Raw genomic sequence first — 19,840 nt, forward strand, 5'->3', positions numbered from 1 at the left:
TGCTCATGCCAAAGGAAGAGATTACTTCCAGGCAGAGAGTCAGATTTGGGCTCTGATGTCTTAACCTCCAAAAATATTTACTCCAAACAAAACACTCCACAAACCCAAGGGGTCAAACTGCAGTAGTTGTGAACAATGCAGCTCTGCACCCTCATGTTTTGATTTTCTTCATGTTGCATTTAACATTGATCCTTTGCCCAGAATTTAAATGAAGATGGAGTTTCTGTTTATATCTTTAACTGAAGTCTGGTTTGGGCTCCATTAGCATTTTGGCTCCCGAGGGGTCATCAATCCAACTGAAACAATACATGTGTGTTTCAGGTCACATCTGTGAAGGAGAACGTGCCCTACCCAGATCAAGGCATCCCATTAGAGTCTGCAGCCCATATGTGTGGCTGCTAAGGAGCACCAAGGCAGCACATGAAAGCAGCACAGTTTGAGCCAGCTCGGTATGAAAATGAGCAGAGCACCGTCTGGGCTGGCAGATCCCAGGTGACAGTGGCTGTCCCTGATGTCTGAGCACGGTCTCCTGAGGGGTCAGCTCTCCTAGAGCACAGCTCCTGCCCCATCCCAGGCACTTTGCTCAATCCAGCTGCACGTGCTCCATTGGTAACATGAGCCCCACTGCTCTGTCCTGCTCAGTAAAATGTGACAATGTGTGAGTCAAAACTAACAGCTCTGAAACACCAGAGCTGCCTGCTCTGTCTGCTCTCCTCAGAGGTGTCCCAATGCAGCTTTGACCCCAAATCCTTCCAGCCTGGATTACAGGGTGCTCTGTGGCAGATGCTGCAGTTTTACCTGCTCACTGTGCAGAATCACAGAATGGTTTGGGTTGGAAGGGACCTTAAAGCCCATTCCTTTCCACCTGCCATGGCAGGGACACCTTCCACTGTCCCAGGTTGCTCCAAACCCTGTCCAGCCTGGCCTTGGACACTTCTAGGGATGGGACAGCCACAGCTTCTCTGGGCACCCTATGCCAGGGCCTCCCCAGCCTAACAAGGAAGAATTTCTTCTCAATATCCCATCCAACCCTGCTCTCTGACAGCATGATGCCATTCTTGTTGTCCTGTCACTTCAGACCCCTGTCCAAAGTCCGTCTTCAGCTCTCCTGGAGCCCCTTGAGGCACTGGAAGGAGCTCTGTGGTCTCCTCAGACCCTTCTCTTCTCCAGGCCCAAACCCTACAAGGACGTGCCGAAGCTTTGGGCAGTGATGAGCTGCTCAGAGTTTCTTGCAGGTCATCACCAATATTCACTGCTGCACCATGCACTTGTCAAAAACTCTTCAGAAATTGCAAAAAGGAGAAGGGAGGGCAAAAAAAACAAAAGGGAAGAGGAAGAAGGGAGCTCTCTTACCTTGGTACTGGGAGGGAGACTCTGACGGGCGGCTGTACTTGTGCTTTTTACCATCTTTCCAGTCTATGGCTGAGACAAGAAACAGAGCATTTGTGTCAGGGAAAGGAGCCAGACAATGCACCCTCCTACACTATCTGTGCTCCAGGCACTTCAGAGAGAGCAGTGACCTCCCTATCATGACCCCAGAGACATGGATGCCTTGCCTCTGTCTCTGGGGTGTGCTCCCTTCTTCTCCCCAGCTCATGCAGGTACCTGACAGGAGGTACCCACATCTGCACCTCAGTCCCTGTTTTGTTCCCACCAGCCATGGTTCTCCTTCAGGGACAAGCAATAACAAAAACCAGCAAACTCCATCATTTTAGCTATGAGAAGAAGGGCTTGAGAGGAACAAACAAAATAACCACTAAAAATGGCTCATGTGGATCTGCAGAATGGCTCCTTGTGTGTCTGCTCCAGGTTATTCCACACAAGCAACCTCAACCCTTTGTGGTGACAGAGAGGACTTCTCTGAAAATCTGCACAAGTGCCCACTCCACACACAACACCAGGCTTCCCTGTGTCCCTTGCAGCTCCAGAGGACAGCACAACAAAGCAGCACCAGCTCTGCAGAGCAGCTCAGCTGCTTTGGGTCTCAGAGCTCCAAAAAAAATGAAGTTCTCAAGACTGCTCTGGAAAGTGATAGAGCAAAAAGTGGGGAATGCTCATCCTGGCCTCCTGCCCTGTGCCATGGCAGAGTGCATCCTGAGCCAGCTCCTCAACCTGCTGCTGCCAGGCTGGCATCCTGGGAGTGCTGCTGCCCTCCAGCTCCTTTATTTTACAGATAATTTGTAGGGCTACTGTAGACAGCAGCTTGGTAGTGCTCTATGAAATGCGCCTTGCCCCCATGAAAAACAGCTCCTTGTGAAAGGAAAAGGTTTGAAATCTGACCAGTAGCTGGAAGAGGCAGGCTAAGAGCTGCTTCTAAAGTGGCCTGGGGTGTCTTGACGTGTCTGGAATTGCTCTGGGACAATTATTTCTACAATCTTCTCTTCTTGACATGTTCTTTTCAGCACAGTGGACAGGACAGTAGGTTTTATTGCTCTGGAAAGTGATAGAGCAAGAAGTGGGGGATGCCCACCCTGCCTCCAACAGCCTCCAGCCCAACAGAGGGATGCCAGATCAGCATCCCTTAAATGAACACAAGGGACATATGGAGTGTGGCCACAGCGTCACTAGACATGGGCCAGACAAAGAGCCTCCTTGGAGAGACATAAATGAATGAAAGGATTGAAGGACACCCTTCCTAATAAATGCATTACCACGAGGCACAGTATTGTGCCATGTGCCTAAGAAAGCAAGAATAAAGGACATAAAGTATTAAAGTCAGAAGCAAAAGAGCCCCCTGGGTGGGTAAGGCTCCCCTCAGTGCTGCAGGACAGCTCTAACAGCATCCATGCACTCAAAGGAGCTTCTCACCATACTCTGCAGGTGAAGGTACATTTTGTTCTTAACCTTTAACATGCAAAAATCCTCATTAAGCAGGATACAAAAGCAGCAGAAAGAGAGCGAAACAAGAATTTCTGCAGACAAATAAAGAAACAGTGCAAGTTCAATGCATTATTAAAAAAGCAGGTAAGTAGGACAGAAACCCACATGTGCACTGTGCAGGTGCTGCCTCTGCAACCTCCAGCCTGGCATTCTGAGCCCAGGTCACAGAGGCAGGCTGCCTGGAGGCTCCAGGAGCACAGAGGACAAGCTGTGAGTGAGGCTGAATCCAGGCAGCCCGGGCCACAGCCACGCTGCTGACTAATCAACCAGCCTCCTTTATTGCCAAGCCCTCCAGCTGCCTCACAGCAGGGTCTCCCCATTCCCTGCTTTCCTTCATTTATTTTCACTTCATTAAAGGACAAGCAGCGTTAGGAAGGGGATAATGCCGCTGTAAGATGAACCACGACAGAAGCAAAGGAGACATTTAAAAAAAATAAAGGGAGGAGAGAAATCGAGCATAGAAATCTCCTGCAATAAACCTTGGGAGTGTGGAGCAGATGTGAACAAAGAGCTGTGGAGGATGCTCCATCCTCTCCCTTCTCCCTTCCCCCCTCCTCCCTGATGAGATCACTCCAGTCAGACGCACAGGCATGGCACAGCACTAAAGGAAATCAATATTTTTGTTAAGCACAAGAAGCCAGAGCAGCTCAGCTACAGGCAGCTTGCTTGGCTTCACCCTTTTTGTTGGGGATGCAGGACCCAGGAAGCCCGTGCTGTGTGAGGGGCCAAGGGACTGGGTGGCAGGGTAACCTCCTGACAGATTTCCTCTCCACAAGGTAGGCTGGTTTCTGGTTTCATGCCTCATTAGAGGGGGAGGCCTGTGCCAGCACAGGCAGTTTGCCTCATGCTGGGAGCTCTGCCAGATGGTGCCCTGGGCTCTGCAGGGCACCCTCGCTGCTGACACTGCGCCCCACGAGCTGCAGGGATGCCCCAAAAAAGGACTGTGCTCTTCCTGTCACAGGGGTGGATTGATGAACTGCTCTCTGCACACTGATTGAGAAACACACAACTCTGTTTTGGGCTTCCAAGCACATCCCCTCAGCTCCCACCCCACTGTGAGCCCCCTGAGGCACTCCAGGCCATGCCAGCTCCCTGCAGGGCCCTTGCTGTGCCAAGCATCACTGCTCACCTTTCTGAGGGCCTGGTTTCCGCATTCTACCACCTGCTGCTGTCCTGATCCTGGGACTGGGCTGCTCTTACAGAGCTGAAGATGTCTAGGACAAAAGAAATAAAGATGAGAAAATTCCCCATTCTGGAGCACAGTCATCTGCAGCATTAACTCATCACACAGTAGGGGGAAAATCATGTTCTGTCACCTGGGGTAGCACAGAGCACACACAACTCATTTCACCCCCTGAAACTACAAGACTTTCTCCAATTTGTGGACAACACCAAATTCATAGCAGCAGGAGGAGCATGAATAAGCACAAGGAGCACATGCCTGTATCTGTGCTAACCCTACAGCGGGTCCAGAGCGTGTGTGTGGAAGGAGGGGCTGCTCCCACTCACTAACAAAGGGAGGCAGAGCTGGAATTTATGAAAGAAAACACATGGAAACATAACATTAACTCTGGCAAAGCAGCACAGCAATCCCCAGCTTGCCACTTACAATTCAAATTGCTCGCAGCAGTTCTGGGGAATAAGGATGAGAAATTGGACAATGACCCAGGAAATACTTTTGCTGTTAGTACTGCCTTGAGTGTCCAAGTTGTGCTGCATTTTTTTTTTCCTGGTTGGAGAAAAACTGGCTGGACTGTGCCCAACAAGCAAAGACATTTGAATTCTTGTTAAAAAGAAATATTCCTGAAAAATCAGAGCTCCTGGGAGATGTGTGGTGGTCATGTGCAGGGACCCAGTGCTCCAGCACAACCACTCTCACAGGGCAGGGCCTGCCACACCCATAAAGCCTTGCCAAAAAACATCCAAATGAATGGCTGAGCCACAAACAAGCCCTTGGGAAAGCCACGAATAGCATGCTTTGACACTCCACTAACTAATGAAAGATTAATTGTATCAATATAATTCCATTTTGTTCACAGTGGGGCAGTCAGGAGAAGCAGGAAGCTGTCTCAGGACGCAGCACTGAGTGGCTGCTTAAAAGGTTATTTACAGATCCAACTTGGCAAGAATTTGGGGTTTTGAAAACCAGGCTTTTTCTAACTGTAAGAGAAACAGAGTTTAATTTTATGTAACAGCTCTACAAACTACAGCCTCTTTACATGCAACACTGAGCAATACTCTGAGAAGAAAAAATACTGAGGGAATATTAAATAGTAAAGGAAAAAAATCCTGGTTGTTTTTTAATCCAAATCAAAAGGTGCACAGTAGTCATTTACTGCCTCTCTCCTAAATAGTGTGTGTGTCTGTACACACTTGTGAAAGGAGTAAAGTTGGTCTCCCTTTCAATAGCAGAAGGTAACCTACATGTGAAAGGTTATTTACAACTTTTAAAGCTTCTTTTCATAATTTTCTTCAGTCATTTTTATTAAAGACTAGCAGTCCTGGCAGGAAAAGTTGCCTAGACATAAAAACCCAGGCTGAAAGGTGTTTATATATAAAGGCATCAGACAAGCATTTGCCATCTCTGGCTCTGCCCCTCTGCTGTCTGTGGGACTTTCTCAAGTACCCACACACATAAATCTCATGGGTTTGGCACAGGAGTTCCTGTGCCCCTCTGAGGGATTCTGAAAAGCTGCTTCAGCCTGAGCAGCTCCAAGTCCTGCTGGCAGGGATGTGTGACCCCTTCCCTTCCAAAGTATTGGAAGAAAAAACATTGTGACTGTGTTTGAGCTGCTCAGACAGGCTTTGTGAAAGGTTATGGCCCAATAGCCCCAATGAGGCTCAGGGGGACCTTCTCACCCTCCCCAACTCCCTGCCAGGAGGGGCAGACAGGTGAGGGTCAGTCTCTTCTTTGAGGGAACAAGAACAGTTCAAGAGGAAACAGCCTCAAGATGTGCCAGGGGAGGTTCAGGTTGGACATCAGGAGGAATTTCTTCACAGAAAGGATTGTCAAGCATGGGAATGGGCTGCCCAGGGAGGTGGTGGTGTACTGAAGAAATGTCTGGATGTGGGATTAGTGCTCTGGTGTAGTGGACATGGTGGTGCTTGGTCTTAATGATCTTGGAGGTATTTTCCAACCTTAATGATTCTATAATTCTGTGATACTGATAAAGCACAGAGCTGACTGCTGGTATCCCTCAGCCAACACTGCAGCAGGCTCTCAGCAAGATCTTGTGTCATGGAAGAGAATCAGATGTTGTAAATGTCCAATTTAAATAAATAAATAGATAAATGGTGAGTCTTCCCCAAAGGAGGAGACTGAAGTTGCATGGGGAGTCCCACTTTGCTGAGAGCCACGAGTGCCAGCTCAAGGACACTGCACTCTAGAATATGCTTCCAAGAAGCTGCCCAAATGTGACAGCCCAGCCTGACTCCTGCCAGCCTTCACGAGCCTCTGACACAGCTCTGCACCACCCAGATCCCCTGTACTTCATATCACAGGACAGCAACATGTGGGTTAATCCTGCAAAATCATAACTCAAGGAAAAAAAAAGCAAAATAATTAGTGTGCTCAGAGTCACGTAGTGCCTAGAGAAGAGGCAGAGCCAAACTCCATGATGCACAGCTTCAGCCTGCCTGCCCCAGGGACAGCTGGACCTACACAGCCAGGTGGGAGCCACCAGCCTCACTGCATCCCAGGGACAGGGACAGCTCCTGCCCTAGGATGCAGGGATGCCCTTCTTCAGCCATGGAGACAGACACTGCACAATGGCAATTGGGAGGGATCCACAAGGATCACCAAATCCAACTCCTGGCCTGTCACAGACACCCCAACAGCCCCACCCTGGGGGTGTCTGAGAGTGTTGTCCAAATGCTCCTGGAGTTCTGGCAGGCTTAGGGTCATGACCATTTCCTGGGGAAAGAACCTTTGACTTATACCCAGCCTGATCTTCACCTGACACAGCTCCAGCTACTCCCTTGGAACCTGTCCCTGGTCACAGGGAGCACAGACAGGAGCTGCCCCTCTGCTGCCCCTGGGCTTTACTAACACAGGGCTTGGGAATTGATGATTTCCACTGGCTGTAATTTATAGCTGCCCAGAGCAGCTGTAAAATCTCCACCCTTGGAGATACTCCAAACATCACCAGCTCCCTCCCCTGCCAGCCTGATCTAACCTTGTAGCCGACTCTGACTTCAAAGTCAGCCCACCTCTGCATTGGAGCAGACAACCTCCGAAAGCTCCTTCCAGCCTGAAAAACCCAAGGGACTTCATCTCACTGACAACAGACTGGATGGCAAGAGGAATCACTCCACAGGTTTTGACAAGGCTGAAATGCCCCAGTGAGGAGAATTCAGTGTAGAGAGAAGAAAGTCAAAGGCCGAACAGACAAGCCCACAGGCACCTGTGGACAGAAGCACCATGGTACCAATGGAAGCGACCTTTACTCCATTCAGGGACTGAAGGCTGAAAAAATGTGAAAGTAATAAATAGCAGAAGGTACAGACTGGTATCCAAGGGGCAAAACCAGGCTACCCACAGAGACAGATCTTCCAGAATCACCTCAGGCACAAACATGCCCCTGATGAGGACCTGTTGGCTGGATCCATGGCACAAAGGACACAATCTTACTGTTGCATTAAATAAAGCCTTTGAGATTTCCACAGCCCAGCACACCCTGCAATGCTCCATCTCCAGAGCCTGACACTTGCACAGAGCTGCACACCAGAATTAAAACTCTCCTTGTTTTCAAAAGCTTTGTTTCTCCAGCTTGTGGAAACCAAGATAATCTCCCAAGCATGAACTGCAGCATTACAGAGTGCTGGTTTCCAGAATTTATAACCTGAAAGGACACATCAATGTGCAAATTCATTTCAGCAGGATGCTACCTTCAAAATGTAAAAAGACCAACTAATTTGCTGCCTTTAGTATCAGATGAAGTGCCTCTCCCAGAGTTTCAAACAACTTTCACTCACCGAGATATCAAAAGTGCCAAGGGCTCCACTGAACTGTCATGGGCTCTAGTTCCCCATCACTCCTACAAGACAGCAGAGTCAGTACAAACACTGCGGCATAGCAAAACCTGAAAGCACAGAGACAAAATGAAAAAGTTTGCATTTAATTGCAGAAAGGCTAAGTTACCAGCTGCATTATTCATGTTCATATTTAATTCATTTAAAACATCCAAATTTAAATTTAAAGACAGCTGTAACAAACATTCCCACTTGCACTCACAAAGCAGCACAGAACTTGACACAATTTAAGTTCAGCTTGCAGTGAGTACACGGGACTGCGGCTGTTAAACACCTTTGATATGAGTAAGATCACATCAACCGAGCTGATAGAAACTAGTTCAGCTTTTGTAAAATGAAACTATCACACAAAGGAGGATTGAAAAGACTAGACCTGATTAGTAATGAAAAGGAGAGACCACAGGAGAGGCATATAAAATAATGAGTAGCATGAAGAGAGAGGACTGGGGATTCCAAATTATCCTTTCCCAGTGCAGCAGAGCAAACCTACAAAAGGAAAAAACTCCCAAGTACATACCAGGGAGAAGGAACAGTTCATTGGAAATTAATAGACATGCAACTTCTTATGGAGGAAGTTATCAAGAGAAGTAAACGAGTAACCTTAGAAATGACACAGACATGGAAAAGCAAACCAGCACTTGTAAGGGCATCAAAGCATGAGACCCAAGGGCCATCAGTACCCAGGCCTCAGGCAAGAGCTGAAGGAAGGCTGGGTGCCCAGCCAAACCCTGCCACCACATCAGTGCCCCAGCTGCTGTGCTGTGGCAAGGAAAAGCTGAGCCCTTGCCCTCCTGGCAGGCTGCTGACCCCTGCTCACAGCCAGGGGCAGGACACCAGCTGAGGACATGGTTTGTTCCCAGCCTGGTGAGCCCTGTGCTGGGTTCCACCGAGATTCACACCTCTGATGCATCTTCCTTTTTCTCAGGCAGCAGAGGCAGGCAGGGCTGGAGGAGCATCCCAGGGCATCCCCAGCTCCGAGCACTGCTCTCTCCAGCACTGCACAGCCCGCAGCAACACTGTGGAAATGCATCTTAATCTAATTAAGTTCTCCCCCCACTGCTCTTGCCAACAGGCTCTTCCAAAACCTCATCCCTAAGGGTAGTCAGATTCAATTTACCTGTGCCAGCTTGGAAGGCAACTGCAGGGTTACAGGGGAGCCTATTCTGCAATATTCTTCCACAGAATGTGGCAACTGCAACATCAGTAAAACAAAAAAGAGAAAATGTGGACGGAAGATGCCGTCCCATCTTTCCAGACCTCATGAGATGCATGTAATCCCTTTATCTCCAAAGCCTCCGCTCCTTCGGAGCGCATAATTATGAAAAGAGTTAGAGCTGAGGCTCTTAATGTCTCTTCTAGGCACTTCTTTGTTCCACTCAAGGCACCAGTCACATCTGAATTATTTCCTGGGGTTGTTTGGACTTCCTATTATACAAGGATGATTATGGTGAACCTTGGGATGGAATCCAAGTCGGATCTCAGCACTACCATGTTTGATTGAAAGGGAACCTGAAGGTTTGCTGACAGCGTGCCAAGCTTCAAACCTCGCTGGACAATGCCACTGCCAGCAGGCCAGAGGCTTTCAGAGACAAGGGGAAGAAAACCACCAACAGCGAAGCTGGAAAATGGTTTTATTAGGTTGGATACATACCCACAGATCAGGATTGGGGGGGAAAAAAAAAGGAAACTTTGCATATTGACAGAGGACTGTGAGAATGACGCTTCTTGGAAATCCCATGGGGCTGCCACAAGAGAATCCTGACAGTTTCTCATGATGCAAAGTGCCTGCAGTCATTGATTTGTTCCCCACAAAAGCACAGGGCTGGAGCTCCATGACCACTGCAGCCACTAAAAATCCCTTCCATGTAACCTTTGCTTCAGCTGAGGTTTTCTTCACAGTGATGTTTCCATCAAACACCATCAATGTTTCCAGCACTGAAGAGCTGTCCTTACAAATTCCCTCAGGAAATGTGAGGGCACTGTAAACTCCTGCCTGTCAGGGGTGATGGCAGTGCTGCTGTTCCAGCCTCCCTGCTGGAACGTTTCAGCTCCATTCTGGAAGCCCCTGTGACCATGGGTTACACAGGCACATCCAGTGCCATCCCAACCCAAGCAGAAAATCAGGCACGTGATGAGCAGATCATGTTAATTACAGAATATCCTGAGTTGGGAGGGATCCATCCAACTGAGGATCATCAATTCCAACTCCTAACCACACACAGGACACCCCAACAATCCCACCCTGCCCCTGACAGCATTTTCCAGATGTTCCTCAAGCTCTGGCAGCCTTGGAACCAGGACTATTCCCTGGAAGCGTGTTCAGGGCCCCACGACCCTCTGGGGAAGAACCTTCTCCAAACTCAGCCTGCTTGCTCATTTAACACCTTTTTTGCCATTTTTAATTTCTATGGTGCAGAAAAAAAAGCACTTTCAGCCTACCTGATGAAATCAGAGGACTGTCAGTGCACAGTCCAACTCCTCTTTTAGTTTGCACACCAGACTTGGCCCCTCAGATTTCTGCCTGACCTGTGGACACCAGAACTTTTGCTGGTCTAAACCCCAGTTTTCGCTCTCAAGGCACTCTCTGGTGAGCCAGCTGACTGACCCCTTTCCTGGGCAGATGCCAAAGATCAGCTCCCAGGACTGAGCACCAGTCCTCTTGGAGCCAGACATGCAGGCAAGGAGTCCTAAACCAAAATGCCAAATGAATGCTTATGGGGAACCTGGAGTAAACTCTCAGGAGTGATCAGCTCCCACGTTTGAAAAGGTGAGTCAGAATTTATCTTAAACAATGATTTTAGTTCCATCCACCTCCCCGTTACCATCCTCCTGAGCAAGACTGGAGTTTTATTTCACCCTGTCTGTGCAAAGTCATGTTTTTGGCAGCTCCAGACATGGGCTGATGAAGATACAGCACCTCTGGAAGCATCTCCCCTCATCAGGTCAGGAGAGCCCTTACATTCATACCAGGGAATATTTCTAAATAACACTGTATGATGAATGCTGGTACTTCCATCTGCAGGACTGATCCCCTTGTGTGATCTGAAATACCTGATGGCTGTAAACCATTACTCTTCTTTCTACCAGAAGGATTTTCTGTCATTTCCAACATCTCTCATTCTCTGGAATTAATTTAATCCTTCTATCATGTAAGAAGTGGACTGATGAACTCCAGACTTCATGACAGGCTCCTCACAAACACATTCTTGTGTTAACACACTGAGGTGTCTCGAAGATGTGATCACAAGTAACACACTTCCTCAGCCCCCGAGCCAAGTCTCACAGGAGTACATATTTTAAAAGACAAAAACACGTGGAAAAACTTGGATAGACCATGTTTCTACAATGAAAATATTGATTTTATGACTTCCTTTTGAACGTCTTCAGGTTGGTGGGGAGAGGAGATAAGTCAGCCTCCCAGGAAATGGCAGCTGGACCACCAGACACTGCTGAGTCAAACTCAAGAGATCACCCTCAGGGTGAGTACAAAACCAGGGACCAGTGAGAGGAACCAACACTGTGAGCAAAGCTACAACAGTTACCACTGCTCATGATTGTGGAAGAAATTAAATAAAACCTTGCAAGATTTCAATAAAGATTTCCTTCCCTATGCAAAAATAACCCAAAAACCCAACCCACACACACAAAAAAAAGACAAAAACCAAAACCAAAAAAAACCCAACAAAACCAGCATGGGCCTTGGATCAAACCAAAAACATCCTGACATGTATCACTGTGAGCAGATCTTGCTCTCCACAAAGACTGAAGAGGCTTCAATAAAGACAACATATTTGGCACACTCCAGGAACAGGATACCCAGGCTGAGAGAAATGGAGAGATGAAAGGGCTTCAAATAAAAGACAAATAAGATAATCTGACTTTACTCTGCTAAAGGAAGCCCCTTAACAGGATGAATTTTCTCAGTACAGACATGTTTACTGATGAGCTGGGAGTTACAGCTCTGTGGCTGCCATTTCTGTAGTGAGGGCGGTGAGCACCCCAGCCCTGCAAATCCTCCTTGGAAAGATGGGGCTTGACTGCTGCAAGAAGTCCACACACTGCTGAAAAATCAGAGCTGCTTTTAAGACTGGTATTGGTTTTCCACCCACTCAAATAGGAAGAAAACAGTGCAAAACCTAAAGCCTTCCCATGCAGGGAACATGGAGTGAAGAGTCAGAAGGGAGCTCAAAGATCCTCTTGTTCCACCCCCCCTGACATGGGCAGGGATTCACAGCACTCAGAGGATCCTGTGCTGCTCCTCCCCAGGCAGGACCATGTCCAAGGCTTGGAGCCAGGGCCTGGGCTGCCTCCCACTGCCATGGACAGCGGGTGGCCCACCCTGAACTCGTACTGATGTGGCACAGACCTTATCTAATCACACAAATCCCCTGTGGGAACAGCTGGGGGTAAGGAAGCTTCACTGTGCTCCAGAATCATTTCAGCAAAACCTTCATGACTGGTCTTACTGTTGAAGTCCCTTTGAGGTTCTCCCTTTCAGCTGAGCAATGCCCATGTCCCACACGCCAGTGTGAAAGATGCCACCAACACTCTCCATGACTCTTCTGGAGGAGTTTTGGGAAAAGCTGCAGATCTCTGTTTATGGGTGCTAAGCAGAGACATTTCTGACCTGTACCTCCACGGAGCTCTCTCAAATGCACTGTAAAAAACTCAACACAGAGATCTGCTTTTTGGGCAGGTAAGGTGCCTGTTACATACAGAAAAGCAAAGCACTGATAGACTTCAGTGCCATATGGGAAGAGCATGCCCAAGCAAGGAACTGAATCTGCGTGCCCAAGGCTGCTGTTTCTAACACTGAACCATCTGTGTTACAGCTATTTTGTGTCAGCAGGACTCCCATAGCTAAAAGTTAAAGTCTCCTGACTTCAGAAGAGGAATGGCCTGGGTTGTAGACTGGCACAGCAGTGTACCCAATCCACTGATGACAACTGGAAGTAGAGAAGATTTATCACACATGGGGCTCTGTAGCCTGATCCTGGCATATTCTGACCGTTCCCTGACACCCTGGTGACTGGGAACCAGACCACAGGCCAGGCTTGCAGGTACCTGAGTTTCCTTTCACGGCAATCCCAGAACACAGAGAGGTGCAGGACATGGTGCACCCCACACTCCTGTGCTGGGTCATGTCCCCCTTGCCTGGGGAGAAGCTGGAGGGTGAACCCCAAGGACAGGGTTGATGCAGGGCACCCCGAGGGTGCACCAGCCTGTGCAGGCATAGTGGGAAGCCCAAACTGATGCAGGCAGTAAAGAAAGTTTTGCAGCAATGTGGCTGTTTCACCCTCACTGAGCCACATGCCAAAGCCAAGAGCTATTACTGAAAGCAGATGGCTTACAGGAGACCTTGAAATGGGATTCTGCCCAGGGCACTCACAAAGTCACCCCTCACAAAAGCACACAATAGGATGCTTCAAAGTCTTTAAATAAGAATTTAAAGAGGAGTACATTAAAAACCAGTGCATGGTTTCCATATCAGCCCCAGACAGGCTAGTACAGCCCCCCTTGCACAGGCAGCTGTGGCTGCTTTCCCAGACAGCAGTTACAGGGGTGATGGATGTGGCCCCAGAAAGGGCTCCAGTGGGTAAACTCTTCACGGGTCTCTGGCTGACACCCAGTAGATATATGTATATATAACATGTTTAATCAACCTTATCCTTAATTCTCTACTGGACTCTATAAAAAATAAAACTCTTTATGGGATGGAAGATATGGAAGGACAATGTATTCCTATGGAAGGAGAAACAGGAGGCAATCCAGAAGGAAAGGACTGACTTCCAGTTGCGTCTCTATTGGAAATGTCACGACAGACTGTGCAGTGATGCTGCAAGCAGGATGTGAGAATTCCTCAAAGAAAATTCTGCATTAACTATTTCTAGTAATGTAAGTTTGATAAAGTTTCAGCAGAACATCCTCAGGAGACCATAAGCAGGGAAAGGCAGCTTGAGGGGGAATAAAAAAACCAAAGGGATGGTAATTAGGGACACAACAGAAATGTAAATGAGGAAAACCTTGCAAAGAGAGGGGAAGGAGATGACCCAATCCCTTAAAGTAGCCTGTATCTCACAAGCACAAGGGAGGAGGGTGATCCTCAGGGAGAGACACATGGAGCAAGGGTTTCCACTGAAGTGGCAGGGAGGGAGATGAGAGCCCAGAGAGCAGAGGAGAACAAATCAGCCCTGAAGAAAAGGTGAGGGACAAAATCATCACTCTCTAACGAGCTAAATACTGAGACATGGGGGATGATGATTACACACACCTACGACTGCATTTTCCTTCTCCTTTCCTTCTATAACCAACCCTAACAATTACATGGAATGCTTAGCAACATCCCTTGGGAAAATACACAGGATGAAAACTCATCCTGAGGCCTCACATGGCATCAAAGCAATCGCTGAGCATGTTACTGGAGTGCCTGAAGTGCTCCTTTCCTCATCCAGCACAAAGGAACGACCTTCCATGGAGTTAAGCATTTCTCACCTTCCTGAGGTCCAGCACCAACACAAACATCTCCCTGCTGACAAAGGGGAGGAGGGAGGGGGGCACAACTCCAGCCACACTCAAGGCTGAATCCTTCACAGATCCACATACAAATCCCTGTCCCTGACTCAACATCCATACAGCCAACCTTCCCAAACCTTCCAAATGCAACTCCCTCTGCCCTCCTGAACCTGCTCTCTTAGAGAAGACCCCTTTAATACGTGTGTGTGTGTGTATATATATATATATATATACCCTTAGAATGACAAAACTCAGGGTCTCCCTGGCAGGAAGCACAGCCAGACTCCCCTCCAACCCTTCCAGCAGCTGATTCTTCTTATGCAAACAAAGGACAGATGAGAAATAGTTCCTACTGGTCTGCCCCATCTGCTAAAGAAATGAGAAAGATAAGATCTCCAAGCCCTCAGGGTATGGAGCAGAGCCACCAAACCTGGATTTACCCTTGCTGGAGCGGAAGAGGAGTCAGTCTCTGCTGCTTGGAGACAGAGATAATCCAGCCCTGATAAAAGGAAAGAAGGATGTCTGGGGAGGGAAGATGTGAAGGGATTCCTCCAGGTGCCTGCTCTGCTCCAGCCCAATCAAGGCAAAGGGCTGCCCAGGAGAAGACTCCTCAAACTCATTGTACCCCAAGGGAATGGTGTGCCAGCGAAGGAAGCAAGCATCTTTGTTTTATTTTCTCACTTATGTAGAGAGATATTAATTCATCTATTTCTTAGGAAAAAGAAAGGAAATTGCTACAGTGCAACATGTCAAGAGAAACCAGAAGAGCCAGGCTCACTGAGGATGGGTATTAATTACTGCTTGCTATTTTTAATCTGTGTATAACTCTGGTCTCATCTGTGACTTAAGAAGATAAAATCCCAGTATTCAAAACCATGTATCTACTCAAATAGAAATATCCTCTACTGCGTACAAAGTCTGGATACAGAAAAAGTATAACATGTCCATCAAAATTACACTCAATTTTAATAACAAAAGAAAGAACAATCTAGACGTAGACAGAAATATTAGCTCAGGAGAATTACTCCCAGAGAGGAGAAATCACTAGCCAGTTCCTGCAGGAAACCCTGAACAGATTGCTGTTAATTATGTAAAGAAAAAGTTGTTAGGCTGCTTTACATTCCTGAAGGGCCAAGAGTTTGGACAACTGAAAAATATCCTGTGAGGCCCTTCACGGTTTTCTGTGCAGCACACAGTAGATGCCAATAAAAAAAACCCAAACCATGACCACAAGCAACCAAAAGTCCATCCTGCAGCTCTGCAAGTATGTTCAGTGTCTGCCAAGGAGCTAATGAAAACAAGGCACTCTTACAGACTGTATCTGCTCGACATTCAAGTACCTGCTGGACATTTTGTACAGCCTATAAAGCTATAAAATATCACAGGGCATTTACAGATTTTCCAGCTGACAACAATATGAAATAACTGAGCAGCCCCAGAACATATTGAGTCCTCTGGTCAGGCACAAGATAACGCTGAACAGACACTGCCACGCACACACACACTCACAACTGGAGACTCTGCCAGCAGTGTGCAAGATATGACCAAAGCTCATGGTGATAGAAAAGGAGCCAAGATTCAAAAGCCATCCCTCAACCCCACCATAGTGCTGGAACAGCAGTGGCACTGCCCAGATCTACAGTGCAGGGCTTGGATAATGCCCCAGGGAAACAAATTCCTCCTGCCCTCTCCAGGCACAGCAATTCACCATCAAGTGAACTGCTACCTTCTGCCACCCTGGAGGAGACGTGGCACTGCACAGCCAGGTAAAACCCTCCAGTGTGGGGCTGTGGCAATGACAAATGACCTCAGGAGTGAAGTGACAAGCCAGCAGGTCAGCCATCTGCCACAGTTTACCCCACCTGTGGTAAGAGTTAAGGGCTTCAGGTGAGCAGCAAGGTGGTGGAACTGATACCTGCGGCCCATCAGTGGCCAATATCCGCTGGATAATGTCAACTGTACATAAAAAGCAGTACAGCAATTTTCTTCTCTTGGTAGCTTGCCAGAAGAGAAGGTGAAATGTCAAAATGATGGGGCTAAAGTACAGCAATACCAGCCTGAAATCAAGTAAATCTTCTTAATCTCAGAATAGACAGGCACTGGAGTGAATTGCTGAGGAAAGTAAGAATCACCATCACTGGAAATCTTAGAACACTCTAGAGAAACCTCCAGGAAACATTATGTATGGGTGATCCTTCAAGGTCACTTCTAGAAACACTGAAACCACAAGACTTCCTCCATAGGTACCTCCCTGATCACACAGCCACTGCACAATTTTAATGGACTGCAGCATCTAAGATTTGCTGTAAAAAGAAAAAAAAAAAAAAAAGCAACCACAGTCAGCACACAGAGAGCAGCACTCTGGGCTGTGTGAACAGCCACTCGACTTATTTTTAGAAAGTAGAATTGGTACAACTTCCTCCTCGGTCCACATCAGACTCCATCAGCTTTTCTGCCTGCTCTCTACTCCTTCACCTGACTAACGAGTATAGAGCAGAAATTTCTCCTACCTTATGTGTTGCAGCTGGGCAGGAAAGGCACAAGTGGGGAGCGAGGGGCCCTGCAGCAGCAAGTGCAGGGAGAGAGCACTGCTGGGAGGTGCCCAGCACGCTGCAGAGATGCCCAGTGCATTCAGCCTGAGCTCAGGAAGCCACCCTCACCTTGAGCCATCACCTCTGCAGGTTTCAGGGATACTCAGCTGCACTGTGGGGACGTTTTGTGCCACCCAGAGCCACAGCCAAGCCTGTGTTCCTGCCCCAAATCCCTCCCCTCTGAGAAGAGCTATGGAGTAACCATCCACTACTGATTGTCTATGAAGAAGACAACTCCAGAAGTTAATTCCTTCTGTCATAGGAGTGGCTGGAAGTGAAATGCAAGTCCAGCATAACTCAGGAGAAATGCAGGGTTTTAATAAGGAGCCAAAATACTAGCTGTAGACAGGTCAGAATTCGGTGGTTATATGTGGGTTGCTTTTGAAAATTCTCTGAATATTTAAGATGGATATACACATGTAAGGTTGCCAATGACAATGAGCCATCCTAAAGCTGCTGCTCATCCGTGTCCCCCCATGGTGTGTGTGGCCCTGGCCCCTGGCCTGGCCTTGCCACAGCTGCAGGGACATGGGGAGGGCAGGCAGGGCCTGGCAGTGGCCCAGGGAGGCTCCCACAGCCAGGAGGGAGCGAGGGGGATCAGGGAACACAGGCTGCCTCCCGCTCACCGCAGACACAGCTGGACACGCATCCCTCTGCTGAGGGCTCAGCACGGGGGAGGAGGCAGGGGCTGCTCCAAACGGGGAGGGGAGGGAGGCCAGCAGCAGGGACACCCTGCAGCAGTGGCACAGGGGAGGGCAGAGCGGGTGGAAGCTGGTCAGGCACTGGCAGCAGTGTTCCAGCATGAGGTGACAGCAAGCAGCAGCTGACGGGACCGTGGCTCACTCAGTGGAGCACAGATGGGCTTCACCCTGTGCAGCCTCTGCCAACACTGAACTCAAACATTATAAGTGTCCCCCAGCTTCGCTCAGGCACAAAATCCTTTTTTCCTGGCAGGACCTTTTCCTGTGGCCAAACATCAGCAGCACCCTGAGGAATCACAAGGGTGCACCTACTTCCCTCCACCGCCAAGCAAAGCACAGCCATGTCACTCCAGAAATAGGTGAACCAAACTTGTTCCCTTGCCACAATACCTAGGAGAAAGGACCCAGACCAGTGTCCAGCGAAACCTGGAAGGGCCAGGAGCGGGGAGGAATTGCAGGAAATTCAATGGGCAAAGACTGAACTTTGCAAATTTCCACTGGCATCTACTCCTGCAGTTTCCGTTGTTGAAAACAAACCCGAGAGGTTTCTGGGCTGTTCCCACTGTGGCAGCCTGGAAAATGTACAAGCTAATTGGAGCTGGGTAACTGAGCACATTGGCTGGGAGGAGGCACCTCCAGCAGGAGTTTCTTTTCTAACTGGTGATAACACCATCCAATTTATAACACAAACAGAAAAACTTCTGAGCAAGAAATGGAGAGCGGCAGAAAAACAAGCTTGTGCCAGGGAAAAACAGTCCTGCCTGAACTCCCACGTCAGCTCCCTTGTGTTGGCAATGACCACAGTGACTCTGCTCTGTTTCCCCATCTCCAGTGACATATTACCAAGCAGGCTGTGGAGCTGCAGGGGTCACTTCCCTCTGCTGATCAAGCCAGCTCTCAGGAAGCCAAGTGCTTTAGATTCCCCAGACATCACCTGCCCATCTGGCCTGTTGGACGAGGCTGCCACGCAAACAGCAGAGGCAGCAAAAGAGACGTTCATCTTTTCCTTCAGTTCTCAGCCAAATTCTTGATTTTTTGCTCAGGATGAGTCTGCATAAAAATGTGAGATTCAGTCCAGTAAGAGCAGAGGCACACACAAACTCTGCTTAAATGCCTGCTAGAGAGGCAGAAACATTTGGTAGGTGCCTGAGTGAACCATGCAGACTGCAAACTGTGTATCAGTGTCTTAATCTGCTAGAGGTGGTGTGTGTCAGAAACCTCAGTAAAAGAGCTAAGTATTACTCTGTTTTTTAAGGGAATTGAATGAAAATAGAGATGTCTGGGAATTAAGTGTTCTCAGCACCAGCCAGGCTGCAGTGATGTCCCTGTACTGATCTCTCCTTCAGCTCACAATTGAAACCACCTCTGAAATGTCCTGCTAAGGGAGATTGCCACCCAGGACAGAGCACAGCTTTGCAAAGAGGAGGAGGTGCTGATCTCCAGTGCTCAGGGTCCCCACCAGACACCACTCTGACACCACTAGTTCAGGTCACTGGATTTGTTCACTCCAAGCCCAGTGGTGATAGACAGGGAAGATCTCTTGTGCTTCCTGCTGCTCTCAGACTTGCACTATCAGGTTAAACACAGTGCAAATGTTTTACAATAGCTTCCACTGGTAGACACTTAAGCTGGGTAAGAAAGGAATTTTTTTACAACTGTATTAAAGCCAGAAAAAGCATTTCCTTTAGGATTAGGCTGTGCTATCCTGCAAAAAAAGTGGGATGAAGCATTTATGTCCCAGCTTGGACTGCAGGTGCTACACCCGGATGTAGTGCTGGGGTGAAGGAGGGGTCAGAGTTACAGTTCTGCTACACTGAGAGTTCAGCTATGGAGGTAATTTTTACCTTGGCATATCTCTGAATTACATATATGCATAACCACCTCACAAGAGAAGCTGGCAGCCAGAGTTGCTGCTCTGTCTTCAATGCATCTTCTCTCACTTCTCAGGGACCCCTCCTTGCCAGGAAAATTCTCAAACATAAATGGATGCATAAACGACTCAAAATCTTTTTGTCTCATTGCAAAAACTGAATTGCAGTAGCAGGCAAGGAAAAGAAAAGGAGCAAAGACAGGGTGCTAGATGCAAACATTACAGCTCAAACAAGAGCCCCAAACACAACAAGG

The 19,840-nt window shown here is 48.2% G+C and overlaps 1 protein-coding gene across 7 annotated transcripts in view; it reads right to left on the bottom strand.

The window, feature by feature from the left end:
* Positions 1–19,840, bottom strand: part of SCMH1 (Scm polycomb group protein homolog 1) — a 60,984-nt gene that overhangs the window by 38,617 nt on the left and 2,527 nt on the right. For 5 of the 7 annotated variants that reach the window (XM_039729071.1, XM_039729068.1, XM_039729069.1 and 2 more), the window contains exons 2-4: positions 7,855–7,961; positions 4,010–4,094; positions 1,354–1,422 (exon numbers count right to left, since the gene is read on the bottom strand). In XM_039729071.1, the coding sequence (XP_039585005.1) occupies positions 1,354–1,422; positions 4,010–4,034 (94 nt within the window). In that variant the 5' untranslated portion in view covers positions 4,035–4,094; positions 7,855–7,961. The remainder of the gene's footprint in view (positions 1–1,353; positions 1,423–4,009; positions 4,095–7,854; positions 7,962–19,840) is intronic. The other 2 variants (XM_039729065.1, XM_039729066.1) reach the window with 2 other exon arrangements.

This window comes from Passer montanus, unplaced genomic scaffold (assembly GCF_014805655.1).
Source record: "Passer montanus isolate IOZ18808 unplaced genomic scaffold, ASM1480565v1 scaffold68, whole genome shotgun sequence".
NCBI lineage: Eukaryota > Metazoa > Chordata > Aves > Passeriformes > Passeridae > Passer > Passer montanus.